The 26,270-nt window shown below is 37.6% G+C and overlaps 1 protein-coding gene across 6 annotated transcripts in view; it reads left to right on the top strand.

Moving 5' to 3' along the window:
• LOC110019613 (inositol hexakisphosphate and diphosphoinositol-pentakisphosphate kinase 2-like) overlaps positions 1 to 26,270 on the top strand; it is a 175,557-nt gene that overhangs the window by 52,780 nt on the left and 96,507 nt on the right. For all 6 annotated transcript variants that reach the window (XM_020717352.1, XM_020717350.1, XM_020717349.1 and 3 more), the window contains 3 exons: positions 4,603 to 4,707; positions 13,827 to 13,919; positions 19,199 to 19,273. In XM_020717352.1, coding sequence (XP_020573011.1) covers positions 4,603 to 4,707; positions 13,827 to 13,919; positions 19,199 to 19,273 — 273 coding nt within the window. The remainder of the gene's footprint in view (positions 1 to 4,602; positions 4,708 to 13,826; positions 13,920 to 19,198; positions 19,274 to 26,270) is intronic.

The following is a 26,270-nucleotide window of genomic DNA, read 5'->3' as shown; positions in this document are numbered from 1 at the left end:
ATATATATATATATAGTACTAGATGATAAGAGGGGGCCCCACTCTTGGGCGGCAAAGCTGAACCTCTAAGAGGGTCGGTTAGCCTGTTCTTTTCCCCCAGCTGAACTGGTTCAAGCATCACCGGTCTAGGCAGCCCTAGGCTACCGTGTCTCAGATACTTGCAGGAGACACTCGCCGTCAAGTTGTGGTTGAGTGCCCTTTGTAGTTTGCTGAAACAATTGCTTAGCTTCCCTTTTGTGGGTGCATCGACGTCACTTGTCCGACGTCTTGATCGAACAATTATAAACATTGAGAAAGTTGGAAAAATGAGTGGAATAAATAATAGTAAAGAGAAGAAGCCAATTTATCAAGGCACGATTCCATTGGTTCCCTTGAAGTTTTTTACTTAAGAAAGATTCTATTATTACTTGGGAAGAGTTTTTACATGTAAAATAACATCACAAAATGAGAAGAAAATAGTCGTCATATATTGAAGTTTGACTTGGTTAATGATGACCGGTGAAACCCCATATCCCTTGGTATAGGGCCATTGATCAAGTTGCAAGTATCCGCAACTCTAGGAAAAGTATGATATATTTGGTGTAACATATTGTAGATTCTCCTTGACATTTAACATGTTATTATACTTGATACCATTCTAGGGCTCTTAGAAGGTGTTTAGGAGTTGCGGAGAGGTGGTTGTGGAATTTCAAGGGGATGATAATATGGGTGATCAACGGTGTTTGACGGGAGATAAAAGACATTTGGCGGCTGTGCTGGCTAAGAACAACATAGAAAACTAAAAAACGATGATGTACGAACGAGGAGGTTCCATCACTTGCACCTGAGCAAGATACAAGTACACCACTTGCAAAAGAAAATGATACAACACTCCGGAGAGCATAAAACAAAGAACAATGTCTCTAAACAAAATAATAATAACAAAAGTCTCCAAATTAGCAAAAGAAACATAAATAATTCCCTCTAGAAAATAATCCAAGTAAAAACTAGAGAAATAGGTAAGAACCATAAGAGGAAGAACCAAAGGAAGAAAAATTGTTGAAAATAAAGGAAAGGAAATAAAAATAAATAAAAAAGCAATTTGGCATTGGACTTTCATGTTCACGGAACTAATAGTGATCCTGCATGTTTCTCGACATCGTGGAAATGGGCGGGACGCTTACATTATTCTCCTGAGGTAGGTGAAGCATCTTCTATATCTAGAAACACCTAGATCCTACTGTTTGATGTTATTTCTCATAAAACACCTGTAGAGATTTCTAAATTAGCAGTTTATCACTCATATTTGGCCATCTAGTTTTGGTGGCCGCTCAACTGAACTGCAATTTAATACCCAACTTACTCCGTAGGGCCTTTAAAAAATAGTTCAAGAACTTTTCATCTCAATTTGAAGTGATGATATGCTGGACCACTCGTAGCGGTGGCTGCTTTGAGTCCGACTCGATTTCTCGAACTCATCATATTATGGGACAATCAATGTTAGTCTTTTGTTGCTTTTCTGAAGACTTGCAAAAAGATAATTTGTGGCACCATATCTTCATACATATCAAAATCCTTCCAAGACAAGAACACGATGCGCTTCCCATTTTGGTGAAAAAGTATGCGTTCCTGTACTCACATGATGTCCGCAATGATCATACTGCAAATGACAACCTAATAGGATATGATAGATATTCATAGATACTACGTTGCACCACATTTACTCTTTAGAACTTATATGTAATAGAAAATTCACGGGGCTCTCTTGTCAATACCAATCTAACTCCCCATCTTCAACCAAGTCAAGAAATATGACTAAGAATGATTTTTAATAGTGAGGCTTAATTTATCTACCAATTGTGTAGATACCGCATTTTCACGGTTACCTCCATCAATGATGAGGTTATTCACCTTTCCATGCACGATACAAAGGGTACAAAAAATATTTTGGCGGAGCAACAATTGCTAATGCGGGTCATCTGAAAGTAGGCGCAACGCCTGTCCCGTCTGAAAGTAGGCAGAACTCCCGTCACATTTGAAACTTGGTAGTGCGCCTGCTGGTTCAGGCTTTTCCTTGTTGTGGACTATCGGTCAGTTTGTTTTGCCCACTTCTAGTTATCCTGTTATTATAAATCTTCTTTTGTGATATATTAGGCCTAGTTTTTGCATGTGTTTGTTCGGGACAGCTGTCGACGTCTCTAGGTTTCTCTTCTAGGGTCGTGTCCAAGGGTCCGAGTGGTGCTCCGGTTGTAACCGACTCCCGAGGTGATGATTTAGCTTCCTCACCCTTCTCAGTCCTTCCTGCTTTGCTCCCTCCTTTCTCTCCATTGCTGCTATAGCCCGAGACCACATCCCCTTCCTAATTTCCTCCCGTTCCATCCCTCTTACCTTGCCAATGCCCTTGAAACAACGAAGCGTTGTTGTTTCTTGCTATCATCTAGTCATCCAGCTTTGCTGCAGCCACCCCGACTTGCCTCTTCTTGATGGTTCCTGCTTTTCCAACCATCTCTATCTTGTCGCAACCCCATCCTGATTCCTAGCATCTCTCCCTCTTCTGTTGGAAGTTAATACTTCTCCTTTGTGTTCTCACTTTCTCCAATATCTCCCGTGTCACTCCTTTTATTTTCTACTATTCCCTATTCAGTGAAAAAGATTATCCTTATGTTTGGGAAATCTAATGCAATGTACCCAAAACTTTAGCACTTGAAGGATTTATTATTTGTGATGGATTTGGGAGTGCTGACGGTCTCCATCCTTTCTCCACTTTGGATTGATTTTTTCTCAGGTAGGGACGAATTGGGCGTTTCATTTGGTGTACTCTTACTTCTTGATACAATGACTGAATCCTATTTCAAGGGTGGTACGGATCTAATACTGCTGTGTTGTCTCTCCACCTTCAGGGCTAGGGTCTTGATTATTTGTAATGTCTTTAGGGTTGTAACTAGATCACATTACCAATGGATGATTTCAATCACCCCATATATCGAGCTATGTGTTATCCTTGAGCTCTACTAGCTCACACTTCAATATAAGGTGCTCGAACTTAGCGATGTACTCCTATGCTTAGAGATCTTGCCGCTGTAAGTGGTGAAGTTTCAAAAATATGTCATGTCGGTAATGTGAGGGTAGGTATTTGCATTGTGTCTTCCTTTTTATCATAGACCAAGTTGTGTTTTTATTAGTTTCCTCTCGCTAGCGTAGACGTTTTGTACCACTGTTTGGAGTCACTCGAACATCTAGCAAGTATATTTTCACTCCAAAAACTTGGCTTCTCTTATGATTTTCCTTGCTAAATCTTCGGGGCATTGGCTCTTCATCATTAGAAATTGATAGGTGGGAAGGGATTCACTTTCTCATCTCGATTTGGTGAGTCACTGTTGTGGTTATGAGAGACCTAATCGATTTTCACATCTCAAATGCATGCAATAAATTTCTATTGTAGCTGAAGGATTCCCGCAATGTATCTTTAATAGTGAGAACTTAATAGCTCTTTGCGGATTTCTTCTAAGTGGCATAACGTCTCGTTCTTCCAATTGAAGTTTGACATAAAAGAAAGATATGGCTTAGGGTTGGGGTTAGGGCTAGGGCTAGGTGGATAATGTAGGTAATTCTTTTTTTTTTGTGGGGGTGTTAGGTTAGGTTATATGGTTTTTTGGTTTGGGTGTAGGAAAGACAAATCTCTAAAAATTTAGGGTTTGTCGGGCTCTGATATCATATGATGCCGTTCTAGAGCTCCTAGAAGGTATTTAGGAAGTGGGTTTTGTGGGGAAGTGGTGGTGGAATTGCAAGGGGATGATAATATGGGTGATCGATAATTTTTGGGTAAATGACGTTCTGCAGCTATCATGACTGGAAAACAACGAAAAAAACTGCGAAACAACAATGTACAGACGATGGGGAGGTTTCACCACCTGTTCCTGAGCAATACACAGACACACCACTTACAAAAGAAACACCACTTGCAAAAGGAAATGATCCTAGTTTCTAGAGAATATAAAACATAGAATGTCTCTAAACTCTTTAACCATAGCAAAAATCTCCAAAACAATAAAATAAACACATAAATAATTCCCTCTACAAAATAATCTAATTATATAACAACTAGAAATGGAAGAAGCGAATGAAGAAAACTTGCTGAAAGTAAATGAAAGAAAAAAAAAAATTAAAAAAAAGCAACCGGGTGCTGGACTCCCGTGATGCAATGCCACGAGTTCAGCAACACCGCGGAAATTGGCGGGATGTCTGCGTCACTACCTTTTGCGTATTTCTTGACTTTTAGCAGATAATCACATTTTCATGTATGTTTTACTTTTTGGTATATTGTGCCGTGAAACGCCATGTGAACATATTAGTACGTGCAATCAACCAAATGTTTTCCGAAAGGCTTTAACCTGGGCAGTTTCCAATAGATCTTTACAAACCATGCATCATTCATTATACCTTTGTTATGAGGTCACTAGAAAGTTAGCTAGCATTGTAACATAGCCAGTCTATGTCTCTTAGCAATGGTTGTATACTTGGAATTCTGCGTCACTTTTTTGTCAGTTTTATTATATTCTTAAGTTCATCATGTTGATTGATATACTTTTATGTAGTGAAGCTTTTGCTTTCGGCTAATAATAGGTTGGAAATCGGTCCAGTGAATTCCATCCTGAGGTTAGAAGAGTAAGACGAGAAGGCTCTTACATATATGAAGAATTTATGCATACAGGAGGAACTGATGTGAAGGTTATCATCTTTTATCCTTGCTGTTTTTTGAATATTAGATTCTTAATTATTTTTATTAAGGTTTGTGAGAACAAAAAAATGAAGGATATGTATTCTGTTATTTAAATTGCCATCAAGTTGGTGTTGAACACATTCTTCTTTGTATATGGCCAAGATATTGATGAAATTATTCATCCTATTATCTACCAGATCTTTTCCTTTTTTTTTTCTCTATATAGTGGTTTATATGATTCGTAATGTCTCTAGTACTGCCTGGCATGGTTTTTGAGCTATGATACGTAATGGGTTTGGCTAAATTATCTCATGATTTCTACGATGAATTGGACTCTTTTGGTGACTTGTAGAAAAATGCATATTTTTCTCATTGTCTAATTGAAATCATTCTACTTTTTATTGAAATTTGGGGAACGAGCTTGAATGAAAATAAAGATTTACGAAATAACAAAAACAGAAGAAAAATTGAAAATGTCACTGGGTAACTAAGCAGCAAAGAGTTTAGCCCGGGAAAACAAATCTAGAACTTCTTTTAGGAAGGTTAATCTTCTTTATCCTCTTTTTGATAAGAATGTTCTTTTTCATGTGATAGTTGTACATCGAAAAATAAGCTTGGGAGATAATTGTTGAACCAAATGTTTCTGTTGGAAAACATTTGTTGTCCTTTTCTTGCCAAAAAAAATCAAATTATTATAAGGAAGAAGATAAATGTCTCTGGAATCACTATTAATGAAATTATCCCTCCAATGAGAGAAAGCATCTTCAAATAGTCCAAACAGAGATTGAAGACTAAAAAGCCGCGATTAAAGAATATATATTATGTTTGAGGGTTTTGTGGAGTTTAAGGAATCCAACCAAGTGATTGATCATGTTCTAAGGCTCTTAGAAGGTGTTTGGGAAGGGGATTTGGTGACGAACCTGTTGTGGAATGACAATGAAATGAAAATATGTGGCAAAGCTTGGAAGTAATATGAGGTGTTTTGCGGCTGAAATTTGCTGTTGGACGGCATGTTGGCAGGATTTCAACTGCTGTTTGGCTGAAAACAACGGGTGATCGGGAAAACGGCTAGGTGTGGATGGCGAGGTTGATCCACCACCTATTCCCGGGCAAGATACAAACAATGTTATTAAAGCGTTAAGTGTAATTCGATGTCAAGGCTTTATTATTGCTCCAAAACACAAAGCATTAAGTGAAGCTATACTTTTATTAACCAAAACGCTAATTGGCTATGCAAAATTATTAATGTATAAATTTATTCATTAAAAATTATAAAATATAAAAAATGACTTAAAAGTTGATACAAAATAGAAAAAAAAATGGTACAATACATAATTTGAAGGAAAAAATTAAGGGTAAAAATTTTGAATAAATTTTAATAGTTTGTTGCAATAATTAAAAATTTAAAAATTACAAAAATAACTGCAAATTAACTTCAGATATTAAAGCGCCCCTTAGTGAAACGAAGTGGGCATCTGTCACACTCTTCGTTTTGCTCGTGAAGCGCATTTCAAAGCGTGTTTTTAAAAACAATGGATCTAAATACACTTGTAAAATCAAGACGATGCAACACTCAGGAGAGCAAAAAATAGAGAGTAAAATTTCCAAATACAATAACAATAGCCAAATGTCTTATCAAAATAGCAAAACATCACCAATTAATAGTCTTCTAATAAGATATAGCCGAAATAAAAAATAATAAATAACTCAAAGGAAAGAAATATGCTGAAAATAGGAAAAATGGGGTGGCTCTATCGACCGCACTGTAGTCTGAATTGTAGCCTTTGCGCGATTCCTCACGGTAGCACGAGATTCTGCTTTTTTTAAAGAGAAGCTTCTTTTTATTTTCATCTGGAAGGATCTAGATCCCACTGTCAGTTGTTTTTCCCACTAGGCACTTAAGGAGATTTTCAAAGCTCCGGTTCATCACTCTTATTTGGTTATTGATCTGGGATGACACTGCTGAACTGAACTAAATTTAATACCCAAATTACTCCATATAACCTTCTAGAAATAACTCAAAATTTTCTAATGTTTGACATGTTTGGCCTATCTCAATAGTGACAACTCGAAGGTATATTGAATGTCTAAACATCTTAAAAATCTCATTTATGGGGCTACCTTGTGTTTGATATCAGTTTCTCAAACTTATGACCCTTTTGGAAAAATAATGCTAGTCTTGTTGATGCTCTTATTAACACTTATAAAAAGATAGCTCATGTTATGGCGCCCATTACCTTGGACTCACTACCTTCTAGGACAACCAATGTTAGTCCTACTGAAGCCTCTCTCATGGGCTTTAGCTTAAACCACTAATATCCATCTCTTGTTGGCTGAAGCTGACACTACTCTTTGATGTTTTCATTTTTTCTTGTCACTGTCCATTTCTTCAACCGCTCCATGCTCTATGAATGAGATCATTCTTCTGTTTGGATAATCAGACGCAATATGCGTAAAGTCGTGACACTTGAAACATTTTCTAGTTGAGTTGAATTTAGGCATGCTATGGGTTTCCACTTTGTCTCCACTCTGAATTGATTTTTTCTCTAACATTGTAGGCTTAGACGCCCCACTGTGTGTACTCTTGCTGCTTGATCCTAGGGTCTGTTTATAGGGTGGCGGGGACCTGATACTGCTATCTTATCTCTCTATCTTTAGACTTAGGGTCTGAATATACCGTAATGTCCAATAGGGCCATAATTGGACTACATTGCTAATGGACGTTCTTAATCTCCCCAGAAATCGAGCTATTATGTTCTCCTTGGGCTCAACTAGCTCACACTTCAATGTAAGTTACTCGAACTCAATTATGTACTTCTCTACAGAGAGGTCTCTCTACAGAGAGAACTTGAACCCGAAACTAGTCGGATGGAGTAGCTAATTTTTTCTTGTTGCTATAGAGGAAAAAGATCCCTCCTCTAATCGCGCTTGCAGTTTTCATTGCACACGACTTTCCCTATGTATATATCAATTAAAAAAAAAGTGCATAACGATAAGAAAGTCTAAGAATTTTCACTACTCAGTGAATTTCACCACGAATATGATGATATATACAATATATCATCATATATGGGCATTTCAGAATCTAAATTCTTGGATTTTTTTTTTTGTGAAAATAAAAGTCTCTGATGAAGTTGTTGGAACAAATCCTAGATGTGATGCGTTGGGAGGTACTTGCACTATATTTCCCATTTTATTATAGACCTCGTAATGATATTGTTTTTTTTTCGGACATGATCGAACACTTTTCATGTTCGCACACCAGAAGGAAGCATTCTTCCTAAGGCTTAATGGTGGTCATCTTAACAAATCCTATATGTGATGCGTTGGGAGGTACTTGCACTATATTTCCCATTTTATTATAGACCTCGTAATGATATTTCTTTTTTTTCGGACATGACCGAACACTTTTCATGTTCGCACGCCAGAAGGAAGCATTCTTCCTAAGGCTTAATGGTGGTCATCTTAACTCTCTTGTCTTGGGGAACACCATTGCATTAAAAACTCATTCCATTATTTTGAGCAACTTGATAAACTTGTTTGGATCCATGCAACCGTCAAAATTCAGTAAATTCATCTTTACTCAAAGCTCTTGGCTTCTCTAATATTTCATGCCAAATTAATAGATTATTGGTTTTTTTTCATTGAAAACTTCCTGATGGAAGGGATTTACCTCCTTCTCATGATATGGAGAGTCACCGTTGTGGCTATGGGTAATGATGCGGGAGCATCCTGCATTACTGTGGGTTAAGACGACAAAACGTCTTGTTCTTCCAACCAAGATTCCGGCTAGCTCTGATACCAAATGACACCATTCTAGGATAACTAGAAGTTATGATAAAATACAAAAGGTGTAGTATTGATTATGTGAGTGCGAAGAATGGATAACGGCTGAAAAGCAGCTTCAATGGTGATTGGACGGCGAATTGAAAGCAGAAAGGGGCAGTTTCCTGCTGTAACAAGCAGGTGACAACAGATTGGGCAGCTGTCAAGTGGAAAACAACGGGTGAACAATGAATCGACGAGGTGCGGGCGGTGAGGGAAATTCATCTCTTGTTATTGGATAAACTACAAACATACCACTTGTGAAAGGAAGATATTAAAATATTCCAGAGAGCAGGAAATCAGAGAATAACTCTCAAAACACAAAAACAAAACTAAAAAATCCAAAACCAGAATATCCCCTATATCAAGGTATCCTAAGAGAGAATAATCTATTTAAAAACTAGAGAAATAGGATATAATCATAAAGTAAGAAAATTTGCTAAAAACAAATTAGGAAAGGAAATAAAATAAAATAACAAAACGACATCTATTCGATCGTTCGTTCGGCTAGACTCATGTGATCTTGGGAGCCAATATCATGGGATCGTGGGAAACTGTATCCCGCATCACAGAGGTATGGTTGAAATGGACACAAAAGGGTTGTGGATAGATTTTTATCTTGTTAGTATTGGCTTAAAGACTTGTTGAGATTTGTATATAGTATCTATTTGTAAATATGAAATATAGTAGAAATTTAAGGGTTTATTTGTAAGAACGTTGGAAGATTCTGTAAGTCCAAGTCATTATGAACCAATTTTCTTGGAGTATTTACTTGTTTCTGGCATCAGAGCTAAATTTGAACTCCAACCATCATTATAGTACCTCTTCAATACTGCTCAGGAAGCCAATGTTAGTGCCATACGAGGTTATCTCCAAATGAGGAACGAAGCCAACAACGACGAGGATAATGGTGATGATTCATCTGAGAGCCACGACAAGAGGAGTAGGCTCTATTGGTATACGCGAGACTGAGTAGTTTCCCGGCTCGATAGCTTCCCTTGCTTTGAAGTTGTTGCAGTGTCGAACTTCTTCTGCGAATTTGTTAGAGGACTCTACTTTCACTCTTTTGGATACGTGGGGAGATCGATACTTGTAGAACAATCAAAAGAGTCTTCGTTCAGAAGTAGAGGAGGCCAAGAAGAGGAAGGAATTTGCATGTGATTTGTGTGATCTAGACTAGGATTTTTGATTGAGGATGTCAGGAGACATAGATAGTGCGGGAGGTAAATGATTTAAGCTTCTAGGAAAGATGGGTCATAAAGTTCTGAAGGTCTTGGTCGAACTCATACAAGGGGCTAGCATATAGACGGGAGCCACTACCTTAGCACATGTTCCAACACGGACGAAGCTAGATCTCCCTTCTGTGGATCTGAAGCTTTATGAACCGACCACATATTTGAGTTGGTTGCCTCAGATTGAGGCTGCTATAATATGAAAGAGATTTAGAGGGATATCTGATGGGGGTCGAACCGATAAAAAGGGTCGAGCCGATAAAAATGGATGCAAATCATATCTATGGGGAAGAAAAGAGAGGAGTGTCAAAATGGTCTTTGGTCTCTGTATAGAGGGTCATTTTAACCTCCAAGCCTATAAAAATGTCAATTTACTCGCTGGACTCTTTTAATACGTGCCAAAACGAATCCGTCAGCTTTTCTATTAGTAGTAGATTTTGCAACTATCGTTGATAACAAAAACTGCTTATTTGTCTGTAAAATTTCAGAGGTGTTTGAGCTACATATGGAGGAGTTGCGCAGAAAGCAAGAGGAGATATCTAAGAGAGATGGTGACATCAAAGTATTGGAGGCTATAATTCAAACACTCAGTAGAAATGGTTTGAGTGCCTCCGAAGACTAACTTGTCAGATTTTTTCGGCTTGTGGAGCTGTCTAGGCAGCCCAAGTTGAAAGCGATCATACATGAAGAGCCTGGAGCTCTCAATAAAAACCATACATGGGAGACACTGTCATTACCAACGAGGAAAATATCAGTTGAGTGCAAGTAGATCTTTATAGTGAAACAAAATTCTGAAGGGAAGGTGGAGCATTATAAAGCACGATTGGTGGTGAAAGAGTACAGTCAGACGTATGACATTGACTATAATAAAATCTTTGCATTAGTAGTGAAGACGAGCACGGTGAGGACATTGGTTTCTCTGATAGTGAATGGTGGGTGAAGCTTACACCAACTTGATTTGAAGAATGTGTTTCTTCATGGTGAGTTACTAGAGGAAGTGTATATGAAGACACCACCAGGATTCAGTATAGGCCAAACTGAGCGAAGTGTGCAAGCTCAGGAATTCACTTTATGGTTTGAAGCAGTCTCCTTGAGCATAGTTTGACAAGTTTAAAAAGACTATGGTGGGCCTAAAATATCAAAAAATCAATGCTGACCATTCAATGTTCTTTCGAAAGCATAGGTGTCACACTAGTATGCTTGCTGTGTATATTGATGACATGATTGTCGTTGGTGATGATGAGACAGAGATTGCTTAGCTAAAGGTAAGATTAGATAAATAATTTGAGGTAAAAGATCTTAGACAACTCAGATACTTTCTTGGGATTGAGATGTTCGGTGGACCAGAGAGGATGGTCTTGTCTCAGATGAAGTATTTGTTGGATTTTCTCACAAAAACTTGCATATTGTGATGCAAGCCTGCAGCCTCTTCAATTGATCAGAAGGCCCTGCTGAGTGCAAAAACAAGAGAGCTAATTGATCGTAACAGGTACCAGAGATCGGCGGGCCGTTTGATCTATCTGAGTCACACTCCACTCGTCTTGACATCGCATTTGCAGTGAGCGTGGTGAGCTGCTACATGCATGATCCATGGAAGGGCTATATGGACTCAATGTATCAAGTTTTCAGGCACCTAAAGAGTGCATTAGGGAAGGGGTTAATTTTCAGGAAGAATGGACCTGTTGGTATTGATCACTATTATGACTCTAATTTTACGAGCTGTGTTGCTGACAAGAGGTTCACATCAGGATACTGCATGTTCGTATAGGACAACTTGGTCACTTGGAAGAGCTTGAAAATATTAGTAGTAGTGAGGTCAATAGCAGAGGTGGAGTATAAGACTATGCCCTAAGGAATTGTCAAGATGATGTGGCTGAGAGCCTTGCTAGTCGAGCTCAAGGTGGACCAAGGAGCTCAAATGAAGTTGTGGTGTGACAACAAGTCAACATTCAACATTGCCAGCAACCCGATGCAATACGATATAATCAAACATGTAGAGATTGATAGGTTCTTCATCAAGGAAAAATTGAATAATGAACAACTGAAGCTAAGTCATGCAGTCACTGGAGAGTGTAGTCACTGGAGAGCAAGTGGTTGACTGCATCACCAAAGGACTTAGCTCATTAGATTTGTCTAAATTATGTGACAAGAGGGCTTTGTGAATATCTTTTACCTATCTTGAGGGGGGAGTGTTGAGATTTGTATCTAGTTTAGGGTTCTATTTGCAATTAGGAAGAAGAGGTTTAGGGGTTTATTTGTAAGAAAATTGTAAGGCTCTATATAAGCCCAACTCATTAATGAATAAAACAAGTTTTTTTTCTTAGCAAGTATTTCTTTAAGAAAACCTGTCATATTTCTCTTTTTATGAAATCTCTAAGTTGGGCCATCCATTTGACTGGTTTGGATGGTTTGATTGGCGGATTTTCTCGATTGATTTTTGTTTCATGATCCAAAAAATTGAGCCAGTGAAATTTACCCAAAAACTAAAATTGTTACATGATGCAATACAATATGTACTGATTAGCGTGGAATGAAGGAGTTGAGTGCAGTTTTAAGTCGACAATTAGAGCTTTGAACATAGGAAACATCAATGAAAAAGTGTGGTTATTTTTTAAACTAATTTTCTTTTTTTGGTTGAACCAATTTTTTTTTTTTAAAATCAAATCGACAACTCTAATTTGTATAACCCTTACAGGTAGTTTGGTAGCATTTAATAAATCTAAAGAATTGCGAAAAAAAAAGAAGTTAAATCCGGTGTCCCCTTAAATCCATTTTGCTCTACCTTCTGTTTATTTTTGGATGTAAATCTTGATTTGTTAAATCCAACTATTTGGTGGATTTAACGGATTTAACTTGATAAGAAAGCCATGACTATAAGAACCTGAAATAAAATACCAAACATGTCTAACAATTTTAACGGGATATGATCTTAACTGAACCAAACACTATTCTAGATTTAACGGTATATGGATTTCATAAATCTGGATTTACCGGATTTACTAAATCATATTAAATGTAAATCTTGAGTGCAGCCAAACAACCCCTTAATCTTAAACCAAAACTGAACCATCAGTTTAGTTCAATATGATTTTTTTTTGTTTTAACTAACTACTGCACACTGTTATTTTTTGTCGTAATTACTTTGAATATTTCAAGCTACATTTGGTTCCCAGGAAATCACACCTTTAGTAACATTAGATACAATCAAAAGCTTAGATCCCCCCTTTTCCCACCATTTATTTTGCTGCTCCTTCATCAGTTCAGGTTTGAACTTAGAATTTGAAATTATGTATGAACTTTCCTTTAGAATCCCTGCCCTCGCTAGTCTTCTGAAAATGATCTCTGCATTAGCCGCAAATGACAACAATGATATTGATCCTCCTATTCTTGAAGCACATAAGTGTTAAATTTCTAGTGAATAGGTTTAAAATTTTATTTGTCTGATGGAGCAGTGACAAGATAAGCAATCTATACTCACTCTTGCTATCCAAGCAATGTGTCCAAATTGAGTGTTTTGCATTTTTTTTATCCAATGGATTTTTCATCCTTGACACACTTGCTATCTTTATTTGGGCTAATGCATTTTTCCCTTTTTTTTTCCTCTGGAAATTCTAGTTAATTTCACTTACTGTACTTGTATTATTTTTTGTTTATAAAATCTTGCTTTATTAAAAAAAAAAAACCGTGCTAAATCAAATCTGCCAAGGTGGGAGGGAGAGAAAGTGAAGTGAAACTGAATTTGATTTTACTTCGTAAGATAAATCAAATAGTATCCTAGAATTGGTTTTACTTGAAAGTTGATTTTTGATCGCCAAGTTTAGATTGTATTTTCTGTCTCATTCCTTCATGCTTGTATGGATCTCTCTCTTTTTTTATTATTTTTATTAATTTAGGTTTATCTTGCAATATTTTTTCATCCACCCTCTATTGTCTTTTGTTTTGGCTAAATTATTTTTCTTTGTTCTTCTTTCACCTGCCTTGTTTGTATTTTTTATCATGATTTCACAAGAACAATATTCTCATGATGCTATCCCTGATTTTCTAAGAAAGAATAATTTATTCTTATGTAGGTTTATACCGTGGGCCCAGAATATGCACATGCTGAAGCAAGGAAGTCTCCGGTTGTTGACGGAGTTGTAATGAGGAATCCTGATGGAAAGGAAGTAAGTGATACCAGAACTAGCAAGGGAAATAGTGGAAACACAAAAAACAAACTTTTATTATTATTACAATAGGGTCATAATATGACTCAAATAGAAAATAGTAACACAAATATAAAACGACACAAACAATACTTCTAAATGTATTCCAATTGGTGGTGGAGATCGTTAAGGTGGGTCGAGATAGCTAGCAGGGGTGGTTACACCAGCACAGTGTTGGTGGTAGCGAGGGGAAGGTGTGAAATTGAAGGGATAGCAAGTGGGATGGGTTTTCGGTGGTCTGCAGCTATCAATTGTTGGTTAGGAGAAGCTTGAAGTGGTAGGTGGTTAAGGGGAGTGAAAGAGATAGGTTGGGGAGGATAAAATGGGAAGATTTAATCACTACCTCAGAAAGGATACAGTCGGAGTAACACCACCTCCTCAAATACAACCCACAAAAGGGAAGGAGACTCCACACAAGAGATCTGAAATAAAAAAACACTCAGAACTGACTCCCTGCATACCTAGGACAACAATTTTTAGGCTTTGACACAAAAGGGGGGCAAAAGAATTCAAAAAAGTCTTCCCAAGTGCGATAGCTTGCAAGCCTCCGCCCGGATTGGGACGATTTGCAGGTCTGCTTCGCGATTTTGCCCTCACGGGAATTTTCCCGATGTCGAGTGAGGTTTCGTGCCTCTTCTGTCGTCGTCGCGATAACTCGCAATCTCGCACCCGTGGGAACGACCTCCCACATCGGGCACTAGGGTAGATCCTGCGTTAGTCTCCTAGGGTTGGGGGAGTTTCAACTTCATTGGTCGAAGCTTTTATTTTGTTATCGACCATCTTGGATCCTACTGGCGACTGTACTGTTGCCCGAGGAATTTGAGGGTCTTCCTCACCTTGCAAGCAGATTCACATATCGATCTGTCCTCCTGAGGCTGTGAACCACGCTTATACTGTTGAGTCTTCTAAAAGTAACCCACAATCAGTTCAAATGGGTGTATAGTAGTAGTAATCCGACCCTTCTTGCATGGCAGTGGTGCTGTTGGTTCGACATTGTCCAGACATATCATTGGTCGTATTTTCTCTGTATCGGGGGTGGGTGTATCTATCTTTCTGTATAGTGTCATTACTAAAACGGATTCCACTAATCCGTCTTGTTGAAAAGTGATTCTGTTGCCTCAGACTTTTTCGAAGGAAGGAGGGTAATGCGTTTCTTGTCCTTGGTGAAGGAATAAGTGTTTTTATATCCGTCGTGCTAAGTCCTTCGATCATATTTCCATGGTGGTCCCGACAAGAGGTGACACACATCCATAGGGACACGTTGCACACACCTGGTCTTGCAGCTGTCCTCCGATCTTTGGTTGATGTTGATATAATTCTCTTTTTTCAACCACATTATTAAATATGGTTGGAATGTCTCTGAGTTGACTAATTTATTTACCATCAGTGTCGACGCCTTCTTTTGTTGTCGATGACGAGACAACATACCTTTCGTTTTACTGTGTAACGGGTGTAGAATATGTTGTGGCGAAGCCAGTGCAAATCCCTCGTGTCCTCGATTTGTAGGATTCGTTGAATCTTCAACCACATTATTAAATATGGTTGGAATGTCTCTGAGTTGACTAATTTATTTACCATCAGTGTCGACGCCTTCTTTTGTTGTCGATGATGAGACAACATACCTTTCTTTTTACCGTGTAACGGATGTAGAATATGTTGTGGCGAAGCCAGTGCAAACCCCTCGTGTCCTCGATTTGTAGGATTCGTTGAATTATGAGCGCTCTCCTTCATCCAGGGAAGCTGATACTCCTCGACCTGTTTCTTGGCTTTCTCCTCATCGCTAATTTCTTTTACGATGCCTTGATCTGTGAGCGTGATTACCCTGCTCGTGGGGCAGCTGGAAGCAATGTGGCCGTAACCGTGACAGTGCTAGCACTTCCTGACCGACACCGTGCTGGAGGAGTTGCCCTTCTTCTGTTTCTTCCTGCTATAATCCGTAGTGTCATTCTCCTACCCGGGCTTGCTTTTGTCGCTTGAGAGATCCCTGTCAGTTGTAGTAATTGTAAGTGACAGCCTGCCTGAAGGTTGTTGCTTGAAATATGATTGTTGCCGCCTCTGCTTTTGTTGCATTTCCACTTTCAAGGCTAATGTCTGAACATCCCCTAGCGTCCAGTATGGTTGTAACTGTACCACATTGTGACAGGTTTCAGACGCCCAAGATATCTGCCTATCGTATGTTCCTCTTGCTCTGTCAGTTCACATTTCACATGCAAGTGGTCGAATTGGGCAGTGGACACTTCAACTGAAAGATCAACCCGCTACAAGTTTTGGAGTTCTAGAAACATATCCTAGCGATGGTGGGGTGGGAGGTACTTTTTTTGCATTATTTTCATCTTCTCCCACCTAGTGATCTTTTCACTGTCTTCCCTCTTCCTCTGACTTTGCACATTTTTCCACCATAGGGAAGCACCATTCTTCAACTTAATAGCGGCTAGCTTTACTCGTTTATCTTCTGGTACATCTTTATATTCGAAAATCCGTTCAACGAATTGCAGCCAGTCGATAAACTCATTGGGATCCATACTTCCCTCGAACTCCGGGAGGTTCATCTTAATGCCAAAGTCCCGTTGACCTCCATAAGAAGCCTCTTCACTTGGCCTTTTTTGATATTGGATACCAAAACGACGCGACCGATATTCTTCGTCGCTTTGTTCTTCCCTATGGAACGAATTAAGATTCTCGTCTATGTATGCCCTACGACTCTCTCGATCACGGTCAAAGGTAATCTCTTCTTGGTTCCCATCATCTAACTCGGCTAGTCTCTATTCTAACAATGAATTTCACGTTGGATCTCTTCCCGAGTAGAGCCTGATGTAACTCTCTGTAGTGGCATGGCTAGAATTGAGAATTGAAAAAAAAAGTTGGAGGTGAATCTGGTAGGGGTGGGTGCTGTGGAACCCTAGGATATGACTAGGGTTGTGCTAGCTCTGATACCAAATGATACCGGAACTAGCAAGAGAAATAGTGGAACACAAAAAACAAACTTTCATTAATATTAAAATAGATTTACAAGATGACTCGAATAGAAAATAGCAACAAAAACATAAAACGACACCAACAACACTTTTAAATGTATTCCAACGGGTAGTGAAGATCGGCGAGATATGTTGGGATGGCTAGCAGGGGTGGTGACAACAATAGAGTGCTTGTAGCAATGAGGGGATGGTGTGGAACTGAAGGGACGACAAGTGGGAAGGGTTGTGGGCGGTTGGCAACAATTCTGTGGTGGTTTGGAGAAACTTGTGGTAGACAGTTAAGGGGAGTGAAAGAGATAGGTTGGTGAGGGTAAAAATGGAAGATACAATTACCACCGTGGAAAGGATATAGACAGAGCATCACCACCTCCTCAGACACAACCCACAATAGGGAAGGAGACTCCACACAGGAGGTTTGAAATTAAACACACTCATAACTAACTCCCTACATACCTAGGATAGCAATTTATAGGCTTCGACACAAAAGGAGGGCAGAAGTATCCAGAAAACTTTTCCCAAGTGCGGTAGCTTGCAAGCCTCTGCCCGGATCACAACGATTCGTAAGTCCGCTTCACGATTCTGACCTCGCGGGAATTTTCCCACTATCGCCCAAGGTTTAGCGCTTCTTCTGCCATTGTCGCGATAATCTGCGAGTTCGCGGGGCTTCTGCCCAGCGGGAACGACGTGTTGGCATCGGGCGCTTGCGTTGCGCCCGCGTCAGTAAGTTATTTTGTTTCTTTGCACTTAGGAATAAAATGCAAAATGAAAAATGAATATATTCTCTGTGATAGGGTTGGTGTTGCTCTTGTGACGGACAAAATTAGAGAAAGTCGCCTTAGATGGTTTGGTCACATTATACGTCGACCATCTGATGATCCGATTAGAAGAGTACATGTTTTAGATTCAACTTGTGTTAAGAAAGGCACAGGTAGACCTAGGAAGACTTGGGCTTATTGTATAAAAAATTATCTTAATTTACTAGAACTAAATGAAAATATGACACTAAATTGGACGCAATGCAGAAAAATGATTCATGTAGCCGACCCCACATAGTGGGATTAAGGCTTTGTTGTTGTTTTTGTTGTTGTTGCAGTTCTCATTGTCTCTTTTCTCTGAAGATTTTACTAAGCAGTAATGATATTGAAATCCGTAAGAATGCCTATAAAAACTGTTACAAAGATATCAAAACAAAAGCTTTGTTTAATAATGTTCAGATTTATATTATTAATAATAACATTGAGTTCTGTTGCTCTTAAAAACTAAAATGTATGCACGCCTCCCGAGAAGATTTAAACATGTCCATCTACTGAGATTGCAGATGGATTTCTGAATCGCACACAGATAATTTAGGAGTGAATCCATAGAGAATGATTTTCTTCATTCTTTCTTCTGACTTCATGCTGTATAAAAAACTACAGCAGTTTTCTTTTTCAGTTGGTATATATATCTTGTGAACTTCAATACCTTTTCTTACACAATCGGCGTATGCTTTTTGTTCAACATTTTATGCTGTCAACGTACATCATCATTATTAGTTTTCTTGAAGCTAGTGATTGTGAAAACAATCAGATTAACTTGCACTCTTACTATGCTTGTATGACTTTTAAAACCTAATTTTCACGGTTCTTGTATTGCATTTTCTGCTTGCTGGTGTAATAATTTTTGTTAACACGTGTGCTTTCCTTTTTTACTTCTCCAGTCATAACATTTTTTTTTTCTTGCAAATGTTTTGATCTTTTCAATTTTTGAAATTCATGTCTAAATATCAGTATAATTTTCATTTCGTTTAACAAAAATGAACTTCATTAATAAAAATTACTTCATGGATATGAACAGCACCTGCTGCTTTGTAGTCTATGATAGATGGCGTTAAGTTTGGCCATTCATGTAGAATAGAGGATTGTAAAACTGATCTTTTGGAGGTGTTGTCTGCCAAAGCATTACATTCTCTTTGGCTTTTTTTTTCGGAAATCAGATCTTTTGTTGCCATTTAATCCTGGAAATTTGAAGTATGAGTGCTTTGCATGCTTGCTGCTGCTGATGTTCATAGGAAAACTAAATAATACTAGCACAACATGGCAAGTAGAACACAATTGCAAAATAGTACAGTTCTTTCATGAAGTTAGTTGGAATATTGGATGTTTTTCCTCATTATTTGATGCTTTTTTCGTATTTGGTAGTTTTTAAGTTCTTAGGTTTCCTCTTTTCTTTTTTCTCTTCTTTTTTATAGAAAATTTGCTGGTCATTGTATCTTGCATTTTTCAGGTCAGATATCCCGTCTTACTAACTCCTGCTGAGAAACAGATGGCAAGGGATGTTTGCCTTGCTTTCAGACAAGCGGTAAACGAGCCTTTTCTGATTCAATATCTTTCAGTAATTTGTTGTTGTTGAAAGATTGGCCTTTATAATTACCTTTATCACATCTTATATTATGTTAATTTTGCTGTTAGATATTATTTTCCTTTGCTTTCTCATGTAGTTTGCATAGTTTGTGACCCAATCTTCTGGTGATATAGTTTATATCATACATATGTTTTCTGATATTTTTGTTTCTTGAAGACAATTAGTCCTTGATACATTATCTCACACCCTGATGATTTATAAGTACCAGCCCATTGATTCATGGATTAAGCTGTACTAGATTGTTGATCACGAGCCAAAGTTGCCTATGTGCATAATATTAGGTTTCCTGCTCAACCCCATGTTGTTAATTGTCCTCAACTTTAATAGCATTTTAGCCCCATACGCGATTTAATTCCTTCATAACTCATCTGTTACATGCCGAAGTGTTCGAATCGAGCTCTTATAGTGGTCGCGGTGCAGACTTATACTTTGGGAAGGTAGTTCATCTTCATGGCCTACCTAGGAGCATTACGTAAGATAGAGATGTGAAATTACTTTGCCAGTTTTGGAGGACTTTATTGGATAAGATAGGTACGAAGTTTCAGTTTAGTTCGACAAATCACCCTTTGATAGATTGGGCAAATAAAAGTTGTAAATCGAAGTTTGGGAAACTTTCTTAGGTGCTTTTTGGGAAAGAACATCAAATAGTGAGACTTAGTTCTTCCTCGAGTGGAGTTTTCTTATAATCGCTCCACTAATCAGTCCACTGTTCACAACCCATTTGAGATTGTTCACTGACTGAACTCTCTTATGCCTTTGGAGTTGGTCCCTATGTTGAGCTTAGCAATCATGTTGATGTTCAAGTCAAGGATATTTAGACCCTATATGAGCAGGTCAGGAAGGAAATTGTCAAGTAGAACACTAAGTATTTTAGAAACAGACTAACAAGTTTAGGAAGATTATGATTTTCAAGGTGACATGGTATGGATCAGATTGAAGAATAAATGATTTCCTGTTGATTCATTTGGAAAGCTCAAGCCTAGAGCCGATGTTTCATTCATGATTGCTAAGAAAATTAATGACAACGTTACAAGATTGTTCTACCATGAGACTACAATTTATTTTCTGTTTTTAATGTCACCGACTTGTTACCGTATGCAAGGACCTAAATATTTTCTGAAGATGAGGGCGAAGCCCATTGTACCCAGGAAGAGTAACACAGGTCGTGAGATCTTTTCATGATGTGTTGGTTCCGCCATGCACAAATTCTGCAACTCGTGGCTTTCTAATTGTAGGAATCACGAGCTGAGAGTTCCTTTCTTATTTGCTTATTATATTTTCTGCAAGTTTTTTATCTTTTAATTGTTTCCTTTTTTTTATTTTCTAATTCATATTTTCTATTAGGGGAATTTTTTATAGGATGTATTAGGACTGTTTGAATTTTAGGTTTTTCGATTTTATGAATTGTGAGAAACTTGTCTTCGATTTATACAGTTCTGTAGCATCTTCTCTTTGCAAATTGTGTGTCTGTAACTTGCATAGGAACAAGTGGTGGATCCCCCTTCACCATTCTCATCTCATTGATTTACACTATATTTGTTGTTTTCAATCGAGCAGTTGTTGACGCTGCTATCACCTGTTTTTTCCGCTTCTGATTGGCTGCTCCGTCGCCATTCACACCAACTTTCAACTGCTATCCATCCTCTCTTAATACCTTTTTAGGACTCCTTGAAGGTGTTTAGGTAGCAGATTTTGCTGGCAGGTTGAATGGTAAGGGAAGGATAATATGCGAGCTCAACATCATTTAGAAGGAGATAGGTGTCGATCCGCGGCTATCCCGGCTGAAAACAACAGAGAAAACTCCGAATTGGCAATGTTCGGGCGGCGAGTAGGTTTCACTACCTATTCCTAGGTAGGATACAAACACATCGCTTCCAAAAAGAAACAATAAAACACTCCATATGTAGAAATCAAATATTAAACTCTCCAAAATATTCAATTGAAACTCAAATCTCCCAAACAAAAAACACATGCCATATAGTCTACTAATAGAGATACTCTAATTAGAAAATAGATAAATCGGAAATAAATAAAAAATGAAGAAATTCTTTTCTGTCACTGTATTGGGATGGAATATGCTCAGATCGGGGTTCTCAGGATCGTGGATGCTCTTATTCCACGGTATCCCCAATCCCGTGATTTTAGTCGGGGACTTCTGTGTCATTTTGGGTATAGGGCTAGGAATTGTGACAGGAATAGTTTGAGTATGGTGAAATTTTTTTTGGAATCTTGGACTTCGGCTAGAAAAGATATCCCCAAAAATTTTAGAGTTTGTTGTGCTCTGATAACAGATGATACTGTTTTAGGGCTCCTCTAAGTTATAAAAAGATAAAAGAAAGAGAGGTTGGTTGTAAGAAGGGTTAGAGAGGTGAGAGAATTGGAGAAGGGATGTCGAGTGAAATTTGTCGTGAAAGGTGGGATGATACCGAATCAGAAGCAAAAAATGATCATTTTCTACTGTCAAACAGCAGTAGGCAAATGTTCGGGAGAGATCATCACTGTAATCGTATCAAGCTGCAAATTAAATGAAATCCAAAGAGTTAAAACACTCTGATAATGAAAAGTAGGAGAAACATCTCTAAATAGCATAACAATAGCCAAAAATCCACTCAAAATGAAAAAGATAAACATATAAATAGTTCTCTCTCAAAAACTCTAATTCTAATTAAAGAACCATCAAATATTGGCCCTGTAATATCCTGTTTTTGTAACTAGAGGATAAGAAACGAGGAAAATCTAAGGGAGGGAAACGAGGAGTCAAGCAAAAGGTAGAAATTATGCGAGAAAGTTAGTAAGCCGAAGAGAAGAAGAGGAAAAAAATAGTCGAACAAGAGGGAAGATGAGGCGAGGAGTCGGGTAAAATAGATGTTACTTTCCCCTTATAAAAAGATACGCTTGAGGGAGCAGAGATGAGAAAGACTTACTTGGGAGTCAAACAGTGTGGGAGACATCCTAGCCAAAGACGAGGAGGCTTGAAGAGGTATTCACGTCGAGATTCGAGGGATTTAATGCGAAGGAAAAGCGATAAGGACCAAGACCGAGCATTTCACGTAGGGAAGAGGCGGGGCCGATCAAGGGAAAAGAGAATCCCTTGTTCCAACCATCGAGTAAGGAGAGGAAGAAGCATCGCGCAAGAGACGACAGGTTGAGCTCTCATGTGATTCAGTTCGCGCAGAGGGGATGAAGAAGAAGTTTCGTGGTTTAGGGCTGATCGAGGTAAGATTTATTGATTTAAAAACAAAATAAATTAATAATAATAATAATATTGAATATAAAAATTAATTAAGTGGGATTACATAATGTAAGATATGAAAATTTTATATATAATAATAAAATGTTTATAGATAGTTAAAATAATAATTTATATACTATGTTTATGATAGGTATCCAATTTTAGAAGAGTAAACATCAAAACAAATAATAAATTAATCGATATTGATGTGAGTACTCGTATTTTTAATCTATAGTAATAATTTGTTTCTTCTCAACTATTTTACAGTTAATGACACTTACACATGCTTTATTCTAATTTTGATATTTTTTATTGGTCATATTGTTATGAATGTTGTAGCTACTCACTTTTATTCATTTGGTGTATAGTTTATATAGTATGTTGAATTGAATAAGATGATAATGTAACACATATATTTATGTTGACTATTTGTATGTGCATGACTGACTATTTTAATGATATTAGTGGGTGAACACTAAGGTACCCTTGCGCGTATATGAAAAATGATAATGATATTGATGTGTCTTAATTGACACAATTTTTATATTATGTTCTTGTGATAGTTGTTTCAAAATCACAAAATCATCACCGTTTCCAAACTACGAAAGTTAAGTTGAACAAAAAAACGGCCGACAACATGCATATTGTTTTTTTCTCTTGTATTACTATGACTTATGATTATGAGTATTCACTGACTTGTTTAGCTCATTATTATTTTAAATTAACTTTTCAGGTTAATTAAGTGATTAACGATGAGCGTTTGAAGAGATAACATTTGTAGAAGACGTGGACAACTAGTAATGAGGTAATTTTAAATATAATGCTTTAATTTAATTTGATTAGTGACTTTCATTTGTTAAATTGTAGACGAATATAGAAAATTTAATTTCTACTGTCCGACCGTTTGTTCCCGTCCCCGTTAATTCCAAGCCATGGGTTCGGTTGTGGCACAATCCCCCAAACACCGCCATCGCCTTCTCTGCTACTGCCACCTTTCTTCTTGTGGCCCCTCCACCCTCAACAATCCCTACCTACTAATCCCCCTCAAGCCACAACACAACCTCTTCGACCCATGCCCTATCTTGGTGTTTATGTTGCGCATCTTTGTTATATTTCCTATTTCTGTGTATTTGTTGTAACCCATAATTACTTTGCATCATAGAAGTTGCGTTTCTCGTTATTATTTGGTTAACTTTGATATCAATATGTTCATTAAACTCCACCATTTGTGCCAAAAAGATTCTTCTATGGAGTATACAATTGAATTTGATCAACCCAAGCTGAACTGTGAGTTGGTCTAAAGGAGCACACAATATCGAGGTAACTTAGAGGACTAAGGTTATATATTAAGAATGTCGTGAAATTGCAACCATATTGGTTCCGATTGGATGTGCAGACCCTAGCTTTGAATGTGGAAAAACATCACCAGTTGACAGCCACACATTACAGGCGAAATTCAACCCAAGGATTAGAAAATAAGAGTACGTTCTTGAACGGTGTGTATTTTGCATTAAATATTAAAAAAAGTTACAAAATAAGCAAAAAAAAAAAAGAACCTAATCCCGACAAAATATCGACCCGGTCAGAATCTACAAAAAGAAAAAGGATGTGCGAGTTATCCACATTCCTAATAAAAAAGCTACCAAAAATAGCCTTTTCAGCACAAATATGAGCAAATATATATTTTTTTATATCAATGTGCTAAAATATAACTTGCTTGAACGAACCCAAGAAAGTGATAACTTCCAAATCCCTGTGAACACAACCTTCAATTGTTGGTTGAGCTAGCTTGTTGGAAGCGATTATATGATGATTGTCACATTCAATAATAATACCCTTGATTTTAAACATCCCCGGTTCCATAAATTGTTTAGTAGAAGATATCGCCAAAATTTCCATTCTAGTACTATCCCAATGTTCCACATGTTTACCTATTGCCATAAGGAGATTGCCATTTTCATTTTACAGAACAATAAAAATCCCCCCAAGTAAGAAGGGAGAAGGGTGTCCGATTGCTACGTAAGTTGGAAATTATGTGCCGGGACCAACGCTTCAAGCGGGGAGGAGTCAAGAACAGTAGGTGTACTGTAAGTTCTCACGTGCTTACAGTACATTATCGGTGCATCCAACCGAGTATGAGAAGTTGGAGAAGCAGATTGTAGATTTAATAGCTCGAGACTTGTTTGGGAGAATACCTGTTTATGTGTAATTCTAGCCCTGGTTGTGCCAAAAAAAATTATTACTTGTTCTATCAAGACAGTCTCAGACATACCAAAGCGATGACTTTGTTATGGTGGTGATGGATTGATTTCAAAGCCAGGAAGTGAAACCTCTCATATCTGAGGAGAATGACATCACAACTTTCGTGGATACCACATCCCGTGTTATTGAGATTGTGAGACCCCCTCAATTGCAGGATTCTGCCCGTTGCAAAGCCAATTTTATGAATGTGAGAATACAAATAGTGATATGATCCTGTCTCGATATAGGTGATCTCCATATTCCTACGAGCTCGACTAGATTTTTATAATTTTTCTGATTGGTTGAATTCTACCACCTGTTACAGCCTCCAGTCCCTTATGGGTCTGTCACAACCTGACCCGGGGTGTGGAATTAACCAAGACAGGAACATACCGTCGGACCATAGAAATTAAATTTTTTATATTCATCTATAATTTTTTAAAAAAGATCCCTTAATCAACTTAAATAAAAGCAATATATTTAAAATTATCTCAAAATCGGTTATCCACATCTTCTGTAAACGTTATCTTTTTTAACGTTTATTGTTAATCATTTAACATAAAATGAAACAATATGCATGTCAATCAGACTTTAAATAAATCAATAAAAATATTTGATACTATTCAAAGAATCTTACTATATCAATAGCATATCAATATCATCCTATATATGTACAATCGTCACAGAGTGTCGTTTAAAAATTATGTCAATTAAGACATGAATATCAATATTCTTGTTCATATATGTACACGAATACCGTAGTGTTCCCTCACTAGTGACATCAAGTGATAACTCTATCATAGACAGTCATGAACATAAAAGCAGTCAACATAAATATATCATTCATGTTTTTATCGCATTCAATTCAGCATACTGTATAAAACATTTATCAAAATTTATAACAAAATAAAGCGTGTGCAAGTGTCATTAACTTGAAAATAGTTTGATAAGAAATAAATTCTTCTTATAAATTAAAAATACAAGTACTCACCTCGATGTCGATTAATTTGCTATTTTCTTTGACTTCGACTCTTCTAAAGTTGAAAACCTATCATAAACATAGTATATAAATTATTATTTTAATTATCTATTAACTTTTCATTGTTAGGTATAAAATTTTCATATCTTTATATTATCCCACTTAATTAATTTTTTTATTCAATATATGTACATATATATTTTGAGTTTTATTTTTAAATCAACAAACATTATCTCGATCTGCCCAAAATCACCCGACTTCGTCTTCCTCCCCTTTGCAAAGCAAATCGCATTAGAGCTCAACCCCTCGCATCTTGCGCGACGCTTCTTCCTCTCCTCTGCTTCTTCGATGATTGGAACAAGTGATTCTCCTTTCCCTCGATCGGCCACACAACACCAACATCGGCGCTACCTCTTTCTTGCGTGAAATGCTCGACCTTGCTCTTTATTGCTTCTCCTACGCATTAAATCTCTCGAATCTCA

This window comes from Phalaenopsis equestris, unplaced genomic scaffold (genome assembly GCF_001263595.1).
Source record: "Phalaenopsis equestris unplaced genomic scaffold, ASM126359v1 Scaffold000064, whole genome shotgun sequence".
NCBI lineage: Eukaryota > Viridiplantae > Streptophyta > Magnoliopsida > Asparagales > Orchidaceae > Phalaenopsis > Phalaenopsis equestris.
The sequence above is the reverse complement of the archived record's forward strand: the minus strand, read 5'-3'. Positions and strand labels throughout refer to the sequence as shown.